Raw genomic sequence first — 11,900 nt, 5'->3', positions numbered from 1 at the left:
AAAGAGTGTCTGGAATTCATTATTTCGTTAGAGCTTGTACCTTTCGGCTCTATTCATCATATATATCATCAATTATATGATCAATTCCTTTAAAAACCCACCCCTATTATTTCTTGAATTCCACAAGCAAGATAAATCCTCTTATTCCAGTACTTGGTGTCCAGCTCAGGTGGCTGCTTATCAAAACAGTTCCTTTCACTCCTTCCCTGCCAGCCACGAGGGAACACAGCCAACCAGTAAATTAAATTGGTCCGAAAAACTTGTAGCTGAAGATGAAGAAGAGTGTGACAAATTATTAACCTTGTGTATCTTGGATGTGTTTGAGTTACTCATCTAAGAGGTGTCTGTGAAGTGTGCTGGTAGTTTAGATGACTTTTGTTCCACTCTAAGCCCAAATATGCTTTAAAATACCTTTCTGTATCAAGGATTAAAATAGGGAAGATGAAAAAAATGAAAACTATATCCACTAAACAGCCTGTTCCTGTTGGTTTAAGTCACCGTGGCTGGGAGGGAGGACTGTAGCCATCCCGGTTCTGTTTGCCCGTTTAGAAGGATGCCTTGCAGTGGTCTCGGAATCTGTCTGTGCCAGAAGGGGAGGAGCTGGAGGATACAGCAGACGCAGAAAGTTGCGAGTCCAATGAAGCAAGCACTGTGAGTGGTGATAATGATGGTAAGTGTCTAATGACATTGATCTTAAACTATAGGATCTACTTCTGTGTCTGACTGAGCGCCCATCTCTTTCAGTGTCTCTTGATGAAACCTCCTCTAATGCCTCGTGTTCCACTGAATCTCAGAGCAAGGGACCCGCTACGACCAGGGAGAGCTGCAGAACCGCCTCCCAGGTGGGAGAAAGTGGGACTAGTGGGCAGCGTGAAGCCTCTCAAGGGGACTTTCATTACTGTGTGATGGTTGGGTGAGCATGAGAGGGATGGGTTGTGCACAGGAACCTCAGAGAGAGTTACGGGGCTCTCTCCTTCGGTGGAGAGTTTGCAGGATGGGGAGGGATCGTGTACAGGAAGGTGATTTTGAATTCTCTGCTATTCATAAGTGTAATGATACCTGAAGATTTACCTAGGAGCTAGGCAGGTCTTTAACCGAGGCAGTGCTGCTTAGAAGATTATTTTACCCCTCCATAATGTCTTTGTTCCTTTGTTTTGTTTTTGATTTTTTTTCTGGACTGCAGACAACCAAACAAAAGAAAAAGACTGGTGTGATGCTGCCACGTGTTGTCTTAACACCACTGAAAGTAAACGGGGCACACATGGAGTCTGCCTCCGGTGAGCATTGCTTTTGTTGTGGTGGTTTTCTAATGACTAGTGCATAGATAACTTTTAATCAGTAGTCCCTCATTATCTGTAAGTTTGCCCAAGGATTTCTTTAACACTTGGTGAAAATACATGTGACTGTATAGAGTTGTGTATGTTTTACTCCATCAGAATAGTGGTTACTGGGCAATAACCTGTAACTGGGTCTTTTATTAGCAGATAATTATTCTATGTTAAGTTGGGCTTCTGCTCTTTTTTGCCTATTTTTGTGACATTGTTTTGCTTTTAGGCTTCTCAGGAAGGCATGCTGATGGGGAGAGCAGCAGCACATCCAGCAGCAGCAGCAGCTCTTTGGCCCTGTGCAAAGCCACCTTGCGTAGTAGAACAGAAATAAACAGGGACCCTCCGCAGCTTCTGAGGGGGATCCGAAAGCCCACGGCTGGTAGGTGCTTCTGAATGAAGTTACAAGAATAACTGGCCATAAAAGCAGGCAGTGTTGAAGTTGTTGTATAGCTGAGAAAAGAACACCAAGGTTCTCCCCCTTCAGAAGGGGTATGAGGCTCGCAAGCCAGACCTTCCTCCCTGAACATTAGTGAGACAATTATTTGCCTAGTCCAAAGAGCAGCATTGAGACTCGTACCTGAAACAACAGAAATGTGACCTAGCAAAATTCCAGATGCACGTCTGTTAATTAGTGTGTCTGAGAGTCTTTCTTCGTTCTTGAATACAAGTCTTTTCTCATCTGTCTTGCTCCTTTGCTGCAGTAGTTTGACGTGAATTTCTTGCCCATAATGCTGAAATACTTTTGTACAACAACGTTTATTTTATTTGCCTGTTCTTATGCTACAGGACAAATGAAACGAAACCGGGGTGAGGATATTGACTTTGAAACACCCGGTTCCATCCTTGTCAATACAAACCTGCGAGCTCTGATCAACTCCAGAACCTTCAACGCGCTCCCATCGCACTTCCAGCAGCAGCTGCTTTACCTCCTCCCAGAGGTCGACAGACAGGTATGAGGGTGCAGCATGTGGGTGTTTTCCGTTCACTGCGCTGCCTCTTGCTGGAGCAAACGTTTTCTGTTTGTCCTGGGTTTGTCCCGTTAGGTTGGGGCTGACGGGCTGATGCGTCTCAGTGGCAGTGCTCTGAATAATGAATTCTTCACCCACGCTGCGCAGAGCTGGAGGGAGCGACTGGCTGATGGTAAGTGGGTTTGCTTTCCTCGGTGGCTGGAGAATAGGTACTAATTTCATGGGATGTTTTGTTTTTTCTTTCACAGGTAGCAAACAGGAATTTAGTCCAGCTTTGCAGTGTATCTGGCTATGTTGCCCCCAACTTTTCTTCTTCTTTTTTTCTTTAAAATCAAAGATGTGTTTTCATTTGGTGCCGTGGGACCTTCTGAACGAAGTGGTGGAGGGGTAAAGTAGTGCCAGACTTACCTTTCCTTAAATGGTGGCCTGTGTCTGGTTTAGTGGTGAACTTGGCAGTGCTGGGGTTACAGTTGGACTAGATGATTGTAATGGTCTTTTCCAACCAAATTATTCTGTGATTCTATGAAAACATTAATGTTTTTTTTACTTGCTTGAGGCTGTGTGACCATTGCCCTTAAGGAGCTGCAGGCAGCCTGTGGATCCATAGCAAAGCGGAGAGCAGGGCGATAACAGAAGTCTGTCCCTCGTCTGTATAGCTGCTGTACTGTTAAACACTAAAGGCTGCATTTGTAGAATCAGGGGCTTTTGGAACTGAATTTCAGTCTCTTGCTTCCACGTAGGTGAATTCACCCATGAGATGCAAGTTCGAATTCGCCAGGAGATGGAAAAGGAAAAGAGAGTGGAGCAGTGGAAGGAGAAGTTCTTTGAGGACTACTACGGGCAAAAGTGAGAATTTTTACCTCATCTATCCTGTTGTATTTGTGTTTGTGCAGGTGCCAGAGTGTGTTTCTGCTTGGAGACACCTGAGGAGATGCAACATAAACTTGAAAAGTACAGGTTGTGGGGTGAATCATTCAGACTGTTGCTCCAGGGAGATCCTTTGTGGAATTGGCTGGGCCACAGCAGAATTTTATAGCCCGTCTGTTTTGTTTCAAGGACAAGTTAATATTACTCGTTTTCCATCACAAAGCTTTGTATTTTCTTACTTTTCTCATCCCCTGTGATAGTAATGTGGTAATGTATAGCCAAATGTATAGGCTGTCTCATTGCAGACTGACTTGATGAGGTTTTGATGAGTCTGGTTTGTCACCTGTAGGTTACTCTGTATAGTGGTGATAGTACAGCTACAAGTAAAAGATGAAATGCTTAAATCAGGATGGGCTTTAGCTTTTAGCTAGTTTTTATGTTTGCCTCATAGGTTGGGCTTGACCCAGGAAGAATCCCAGGAGCAGAATTCAGTGCAAGAGGATGCTGAGAACAGGACAGGACTGTCTGTTAAAGGAGAAGCAAGACTGCCGCGTGGTCCTTCTACGCGGCAGAGAGACGGGCACTTCAAGAAACGCTCCCGGGCCGACCTGCGATGCCGAGCCAGGAGGAGCCTGTACAAATTGCGAGAACCTGAGCAAACGGAGGCTTCCAAAGAGGCTCCTTCTGTGGGACCAGATTCCTCTCTTCCTAAAGAGACAAAGCCTGAGATAGACCTGAAGAAAGATGATATGACGAGCCCTTCGACTGCAGTACTGAAGCCAGAGAGTTCAGAATTGCACCTCTCTCCAGAGACTTCCAAATTGCACAGTAAATCAGAAGATCCATCACTGGCAGCTGCAAACAGAATTCCCAGTTTGCCCCAGGAGAACTCTGCTCGGGAGTCCAAGGACCAGAAGAGGAAATGCTTTGAGGAGGCTGCCTCCGCGTCCTTCCCCGAAAAGAAGCCCCGGCTTGAAGATCGTCAGTCCTTTCGTAACACAATTGAAAGTGTTCACCCAGAAAAGCCACAGCCTACTAAAGAGGAGCCAAAAGTCCCACCCATCCGGGTAGGAAAGAGAATTAGAGCTGCTTGGTATCTCGGGGCTGTCATGCTCAGTAGCATCGAAACGTTATTAAAATGTCAAGTGTTGTCATCTTGAGAGGAGAAGTGGCAGGGTTTCATTGGCAGAGCTGGCTAAGTACCTCTGATTACCACTGTTCACTATCTTATTTAGACAGGCAAAGAATGGAAAATCATTCCAAGGTCTTTGCAGAGAGCATGGGGTAACCTTGACTCACTCTGTTAGTTTGCATTTCTGTGGATACAGAAATCACTTTTCCTGAAAGCAGCTGACTTGTTGCAGGAGATGCCTTCAAATCCTGTTCTTTATCCTGTGTGGTTTCTCTGTTCCTTCCCTTTTGGGCAGAACCTTAATATTCCTCCTGACTTTTCCTGTTCTGACTGGAGGTGTCTATGTTGTTAGCTTAGGGTGGTCATCCTGACGTGAAGGAGACCGGGTTGATTTCTGGAGATCTGAATGCAAATCATTTCATATTTGTCAGCGGGCTCTGGTAAAACAGTGTTGACACTAAATGAGCTTTATTATCGCGTGACAGAGCACATAAGCAGAGGTTGTGGGGAGGATGCTACTTCTCTGTCAAAATTTGGGTTTAGATCAGAATTTTAAACTTTTATTGAATTCTTATGGTAAGAATTGTGATGAACAGATGCATTTCACTGTCTGATGTTAGAACTAATTGCTTTTCCCTTTGTTTCAGATTCAACTTTCACGTATTAAACCACCCTGGGTGGTTAAAGGTCAGCCCGCTTACCAGATATGCCCCAGGATCATCCCCAACACGGAGCCCTCCAGCCGGGGCAGGACCGGGGCCAGAACACTCGCAGACATTAAAGCCCGTGCTCTGCAAGCCCGAGCCCAGCGAGAAGCTGCTACAGCTGCCATTGGAGGTGGGGGTGGCCCAGGTGGAGGGAGAAGCACCGACGAAGGAGGTGGTGGAGGAGAATCCAGCAGCCGTCCAGAGCACAGGAGATCAAGGAGAACTCATGGAAAGCGTTCGGCAGATCTACAACGAACACAATTACTGTCGTCTCTCCATCTGAACGGAGACAAGACTGACCCAGAGGTGGCTGCTCAGGAGGCCAACACGATCGCCTTCCTCTCTTCCAGACAAGACCTCCTCTCTTCAAAGAGCGAGGGAAGTGTTGTGGAGTGCTCTGCAGGCACTGGCTCAGGGGCCGCTCAGCCTGGTGGTGGTTCACCTAGAAGGCAGTTCTGTGATGCTTTGACTGGGTCGTCCTTAGACAATGCAACTTCTGAGAGGCAGGAGGAGAGCCCTGAGCAGCTCCCCTGTGACCCAAGGACCGAAACCCCATCTTGTGTTGCATCACAGGAGAGGCAGAGTACAAAGCTGAAATGTGTGGTTCCTCCCGTGAACGGTCTGTCGTGTTCTCAGGTGCAGGGAGCTGGGATCGGTCCTGCGGGAGACAGGGTTGTGTCAGAACTCAGAGATGCTGGTGCTCCCGCTGTGCAGCTGGGTTATTCTGATGGAAAGGAAAATTCCTCCAATTGTCCTGCTCTTCTGCCAGAATTGTCATCAGATGGTAAACAATGCCATGAGCCAGAAATGGTATCTAGGGTCAGACTTAATGGATCTGAAACGTTTGTGGAAAAATGTGTTGCTGATAGTGGTGACTCCAAAACAGAAACTGCTGGAGTGGAGAACGCGGTCCCTGCACGGTACGACATTTCCCACCTGCAGGCAGAGACAGGGGGTGACAGCAAACCAAGGAGTGAAGAACAGAGTACAGAGTCTCTGGTGAAACCCTCTTCACACAGTGACTTCATTTCTCAGAACAGGCTGGAAACCTCTGAAAAACTTGTGCAGCTGAGGGAGAACTGCCCCAGAACAGAACCAGAAGATGCACATCAACCAGTGAGAGAGACTCGAGAGTCCAATGGGAATGGAGATGGTGAAGTACAGAGTCCACACAGTGAAACAACAGAGACTGCTTCGGATTTTGAAGCTGATGTAGCTGATGAGAATGCAGAGATGGATGGATGCTTTGGAAGTGTCAGCTCTAGGGAAGTGTCTGGAAAAGACTCCTCCTGTCACAGCAGCACTGAGATGTGTGATAGGATTGGATCAAAGTCATCTGTGGAAACAGGTAGTCTGGCCTGTGTTGTGGACTTCCCTGCGGTCACAGCGATGAGCGCCCCACCTCCATCTCAGAGGTGGGCACCACATGCACCGTTGCCCCAGACACCCGAGCAGCCGACGGGTTCTGCTCGACCCGTGTCCTCTGTTGAAACCAACAGCCCTTTGGTGATGGAGCTGCTTAAGGGGAACCTTCCACTGGAAGAAGTTCTCCCAGTATCTCACGCCAATGTCAAGCTGGAAATGGCGCAGCCGCTGCTGGACAAGCAGTCAGAAAGCCTCTCCCTGCAGATGGAGAGAGGTAACAGTTGCTATTTTGGCAAAGAATCTTCTCCAGATGTAGGAATAAAGACGAGTGCCCTGAGCAGGAGTGATGACTTCCACTCAATGAGATCTTCCATAGATCCCCAGGAAGAGAAGTGTGGATCAGGGGCAGTGTTGCCTGGAGCAGAGGATGTGGAGGATCAGTCTGTTCCAGAAAAACATTCCAAAGTTGGCTCAGCTTTAAGCTGCAGAGACCAACCAGTAAATGTGGCAAGTGCCTCTCAGAAGCCTGAAGATATGGGCCTTCGGGAAAGAACATTTTCTTCCTGTAGCTTTGAGGAGCAAAAGGAGTTGTCCACGGTCCATCAGGTGCCACAGCACAACCCGCTGTCAAGTGTCATCACAAACAAAAGTCCAGAGAAGCTGAATGCCTCTGCGGAGCCTCGGTTTTTATCTCCACCTGTAACTTCTCTTGGTCTAAATCAGACGGGAGGTGCATCGGTCAATAAAAATTATGTTGGAGTTCAAGGCAAAAAACTCTTTGGTTCTGGTTTTCCCTGCAACCCCGGTGTTAGGCTGCATCACTCCAGGGCTTTGGATCAAGTTGCAGCCATGGGAACCTTGTCCCCTAGCAAAGAGATTCCTCTGAGCAAGAGCGGTGCGTTAGGAGAAGGAACGCCAGCGGCGAGGGAAGGCTGGACTTCAAAGCAGCACGTGGACACCCTGGCAGGAGTTAAAAATGAGAATCTGTTGGCATGTGGCAGCCCGGCCAAGAGTGACGCGGAGAACCGGAGGGATGCGGCCCAAACCCCCGTGGAGCTGACGGAGCACGTGCAAAGTGTTCCACTGGTCGTGGACTTGCCATTCTTTAAGTTTTCAAGGGAACCAGGAAAAGGACAGAGTCACCCTCTGGAGCCTTCGTCCATACCCTCCCAGCTCAATATCAAGCAAGCGTTTTATGGGAAGCTTTCTAAGCTGCAGCTGAATTCCACCAGCTTTAATTATTCATCCAACACTCCAGCTTTTCCCAGAAGTCTGGCTGGAAGCATGATGCAGCTAACCCACAAAGCGAACTTTGCTGCCAGCCACAACGCCTCCCTCTCCGTGCAGATGTTTGCTGACAGCAGCAGTGTCGACGAGATCTCGTTCAAGTGCTCGTGCAGCCTTAAAGCCATGATCATGTGTAAAGGCTGCGGGGCCTTTTGTCACGATGACTGTATAGGACCCTCTAAGCTCTGTGTATTGTGCCTTGTGGTGAGATAATAAATTATGGCCATGGGACAAATTGCATATTCAGTGTGTGTATTTTGATAATGACTGATCCTAAGACCTGTACACAAAATACTATTCTGTTTATAGTAGAAATGCTGTTACAGTTTGTTTTGGTGAGGAACGTTGACTCGCCTTCCCACGGAACTCGACAGTGTGAAACCCTTTCCTGCTCACGGTTCCACTCCAGTCTGGGCGGGCTGCGCCCCACCGGAGCCATCCTCCTGCTTCGTGCTACTGTGGAAACACCGCCCGTGCTCTGGAACACGTGCTGAGGCTGGCGCCTGCCTGAGAGGCACTCTGCTGTGGCAATCCCTGGACCCTCTGCCGAGGAAATCCTGACATCCAAAGGAACTGGAACAGGGTGTTTTCTATTTCAGGGCTGCACTAGGTGAGGCCCTACAGTCTTCCACTCCTCCCCTTCTGCCATCTCCATTCTTGGTGTGTGTGGGACGTCCCGCTGGGCAGGCAGCGTGAGCAGGGAGCTGCTCTGCTGTGACGGTTCCCTACGGTCCCTGGATGCCACAGCGGAGCGCGGTGCCCAGTCAGGCACCCGCCTGGTGAGTCGTGTACAGCAAAGCATCGGCTGGACGGAGCCAACGCGGGGGATGCAAGAAAAAGAGAAAGAAAAACAAAGTGGCAGGTGCCAAGCAGGTGCTGTCTGTGGTCTGCAGGAAGGTGTGTGGCCTGGGCAACTGGCTGAACTCTTGGACCAGCTCATGGATCTGCCTCTTGGCCAACTTGCCACAAACGTGTGACACGTCGGAGGTTCCTCAAAGCCCGTTTATGTGGCCGGTGATCTCTGCGTTGCAGCCCTGCAACAAGGACCTTAACACGACGGCATCTGACCACTTGCAAGCGTCCAGCTGTGCATCTGTGTGACCATCATCTGCCATTCAAAGCAGTGTTTTTTCCTTTTTTTTTTTTTTTTTTAATATATTTTCATTCTTGGATGTATAAAGTGAATGATTTGGCTCCTGTAAGTATCCTCTATGCATCTGTTTGATCATGTATTTATATGTTGTACACAGTACTGGCCAACTGTAAATGGATGTAATGTACATAGAACATAAAGGGTTCTTTTTTTTTTCCTTTTTTTCTTTTTTTTCCTTTTTCCCCCCGGATTTCCCGGCTCTGCAGCAGTATTGCATTAAAGTGGTGTTAGTTATTAATCTGCATCTGTAGTCAGAGCCACTGTGTTCTCTCTCGCCTAACGTGAGGCTCAACAGGCACAGGTGTCTCGGTTCTGCCAGCCTCCCTCTGCCGTGGACTGGGATGTGTGGACTCCAGGGTGACCTGACGGGACTTGCTGAGCTGAGGGTCTGTCACCGCTCCCTGCTCGGAGCTGTGGCCCGCTGTTGCTGTGCCTGATCTCCCAGAGCTCTGCCCGCAGCGCGAGGAGATGAACGTCCTTGTGCAGCCAGCGTGAGAGCAAAAACCTGCCTCTTCCTCTCTGGAGTGATTACCGAGGGGGAATTGCTTCTGTGGGGGAGAAATCTGCTCGTTCGTGTAAGCAGGAGTAGCAAGAATTCTGGAGGGTTTGTTTTGATTTTTTTCTTCTTATCCCTTTTCTGGCTCCATCCTCCCTTCACCACGCACTTTTTTGGTTTGTTTTTCTTCTTTTTAACCGTACAAGTCCCTGTTTGAGATGAGCCTGAGGGGTGCAAGAAGCTTAGTCTTGGAAATGCATCTGCCAGCCTCACGCGGTGGGAAGGAGAGAGACCCGGGCTGCAGCCCCAGCGTGAGGGCGGCAGCGCCAAACCTGCTACCAAAGATGGGGAGCGGAGCTGGGGGGTCTGGCTCTGCCTCCTCGGGGCCACTGTCCTGTACAGGTGAACTGCTCTGGTTTGCAGAGCCCTCGGGGGGGTTCTGCTCTTGTATGTCCCTTGTGGTATTGGAAAAATAAACACTCTGTAAAACCTGCACTGGTGGTTTCAATCCTCTCTGTCTGCAGTGCCCTCTGCTCGCTCAGGCGATGCTGCTTTTGCTTTCCCCGGTACCAGGGAGTGCTCCGGAGCTGCTCGGAGCTGGGGCTGTTGCTGTCTCCACTTCATTAAACTGGTTTTTATGCATTTGCAGATGACTGAAGACAGCACACCCGCCACTCAGGAAACACACACCCCGAGGGCTCCAGAAGCACCAGTGTGGGTCTGGGACCTCCCAGACCAGGGGACAGAGACCGGCCGAGCAGGTCCGGGTGTCACCAGGCAGGTCGTGCTGCTGCCCTGACACAGGTTCTGTGTCACCATCTTAATTGTTGGATAATTGAATCTGGAAATGTTTTCCAAAGAGCGTAACAACCCAATGCCCATTATACTGCTTTTTGAAACTACCTGTAAACTTAGTTTATGGCCATGTCCTTTCTCTTTTCCAGGCAGGAAGCATTTTTTAAACGAATAACACAAATTCTTACGTGTCTCAGTTCTGGGTCATCGCTTGGATCGTCCCCAAGGCAGATGTGATCTCACGAGCTGGGCAGTGGGGCTGTGGGAGCGTTTCCATCCCTATGGTGATGTGATTTATACCTTCCTGACATCCTGTAGTGCTGCCCTGTGGCAATACCCCCGCGATGGTGCCCAGTTCTCCCAGTTTCTCCACCTCACTAGTGCAGGGGGGTTGGTGGGCAGGAGCGCAGCGGCAAAGCTCAGCTGCTTCTGTCTCCTCACTTCAAAAATCATGGTGAGAAGGAAAAAGGGGACAAAGTTGAGCATCACTGTGTTTGAGTGCAAAGGAAGCTCCGTCCCAAGCGCAGGAGAAGGTTTATGGTTTAAAATCTGCATCGCTCCCATTTGGAGTCAAGATTTATCTCTGAGTGAACGCGGGTCCCGGCTGCAGCCCCTCGGCGCTCAGAACCGACCCATAGAAACCACCGACCTCGGCCGTGGGTCTGCGCTGGCTCTGGAGCCCTGGCCAGGGCAGCGGCTCTTCTGGCACCAGCTCTGGTGGGTTTTGGTAGCTCATTGATGTTCTCCTGCCCCTGGCAGACTTTGTCTGCAAGCACAGGCGTGGTTACCCATGGCTGGATAATCTAAATATGCTAAAGAGAAGCAATGGAAAATTCAGTAGAGCTGTTGTTTAGGTGAGCTTTGAAACCGCTAACGCTGGCGTCAAGTTTTCTGTTTTATTGGGGTGGTGGATGATGATGTTGGGATTAGTTCCCTCTAGAATACAGCAGCTTGGAGGCTTCAAGAGTAAAATCTGTCAGAATTTCTGAGTAAATATATATATATATATATTTTTTTTTTCCCTCTCTGATATTTATCTGATAAATAACTTCCTCACAGCCTGGCTGCAGTTTGGGTCCAGCTCTGCGGGGCTCTGGAGTGTCCTGGCTGCGCGGTGGAGCCGCTGTGGACAAAGGGGACTCCCCAAGTCGGCCGAGCCACCTTCGCCCGCGGAGCAGAGACAGGTATTGCCAGAGGTGCTGGAGCTGGTTTGCCCAGCGCTGTGGCCGAACACCCCACGCTGGCAGCCAACTCCCTTCCTCCATTTGAAATTGGGGAGCAAAGCTTCTCCAGAGGCTTAATGTCATTAAACCTGCCTGTGCCAGGAGACAGAAGCTGTTTCACCTGCGTTGTGTTCACTGCAGAAACCCGCCGGGAGCTCCGCGTGCGCACACGGTCGCTGTCAGGGACCGTCCGTTCGGGGTCTGCTGTCCCGGGTCCCTGTTTACACACAGAGGGGCTCGTTGGGCGTCGCTCACGACTGAGCAGTGAACCCAGGGGAGGTCCCAGCACCCTGACACACCTGGAACCACAACGTTTCCACCTGGAAACATTTCCACGTTTTCCACCTGGAACCGCAGTGTTTCCTCTGAAGCCACAAACCGATGGGATTCGCCTTCCCTGGCCCCTCCTGACTATCAGCCACTGATGCAAATCAGGAGATTGTCTCTACACAGTGCATTGAGATAAACGTTTTATGGATGCAAAGATTTATTATACTTAGTGAATAAAGCTGAGAACGAAAAATCAGTATTTTCCATGAGGGAGAGGGAGAACTTTCCACAAACTTCAATGAAAACTCC

At 49.3% G+C, this 11,900-nt stretch overlaps 1 protein-coding gene across 1 annotated transcript in view; it reads left to right on the top strand.

Annotated features, from left to right (window-relative positions):
• ASXL1 (ASXL transcriptional regulator 1) overlaps positions 1 to 7,878 on the top strand; it is a 14,261-nt gene extending 6,383 nt beyond the window's left edge. Inside the window, exons 4-12 of the mRNA XM_010162275.2 lie at positions 550 to 670; positions 745 to 842; positions 1,184 to 1,277; positions 1,555 to 1,707; positions 2,115 to 2,278; positions 2,372 to 2,468; positions 3,037 to 3,142; positions 3,615 to 4,230; positions 4,943 to 7,878. Coding sequence (XP_010160577.2) covers positions 550 to 670; positions 745 to 842; positions 1,184 to 1,277; positions 1,555 to 1,707; positions 2,115 to 2,278; positions 2,372 to 2,468; positions 3,037 to 3,142; positions 3,615 to 4,230; positions 4,943 to 7,867 — 4,374 coding nt within the window. The 3' untranslated portion in view covers positions 7,868 to 7,878. The remainder of the gene's footprint in view (positions 1 to 549; positions 671 to 744; positions 843 to 1,183; positions 1,278 to 1,554; positions 1,708 to 2,114; positions 2,279 to 2,371; positions 2,469 to 3,036; positions 3,143 to 3,614; positions 4,231 to 4,942) is intronic.
• Positions 7,879 to 11,900: the final 4,022 nt, after the last annotated feature.

Source organism: Antrostomus carolinensis, unplaced genomic scaffold (genome assembly GCF_000700745.2).
Source record: "Antrostomus carolinensis isolate BGI_N321 unplaced genomic scaffold, ASM70074v2 scaffold23472, whole genome shotgun sequence".
Classification (NCBI taxonomy): domain Eukaryota; kingdom Metazoa; phylum Chordata; class Aves; order Caprimulgiformes; family Caprimulgidae; genus Antrostomus; species Antrostomus carolinensis.
Note: the sequence above shows the minus strand (reverse complement) of the source record. Positions and strands in the feature narration are given on the sequence as shown.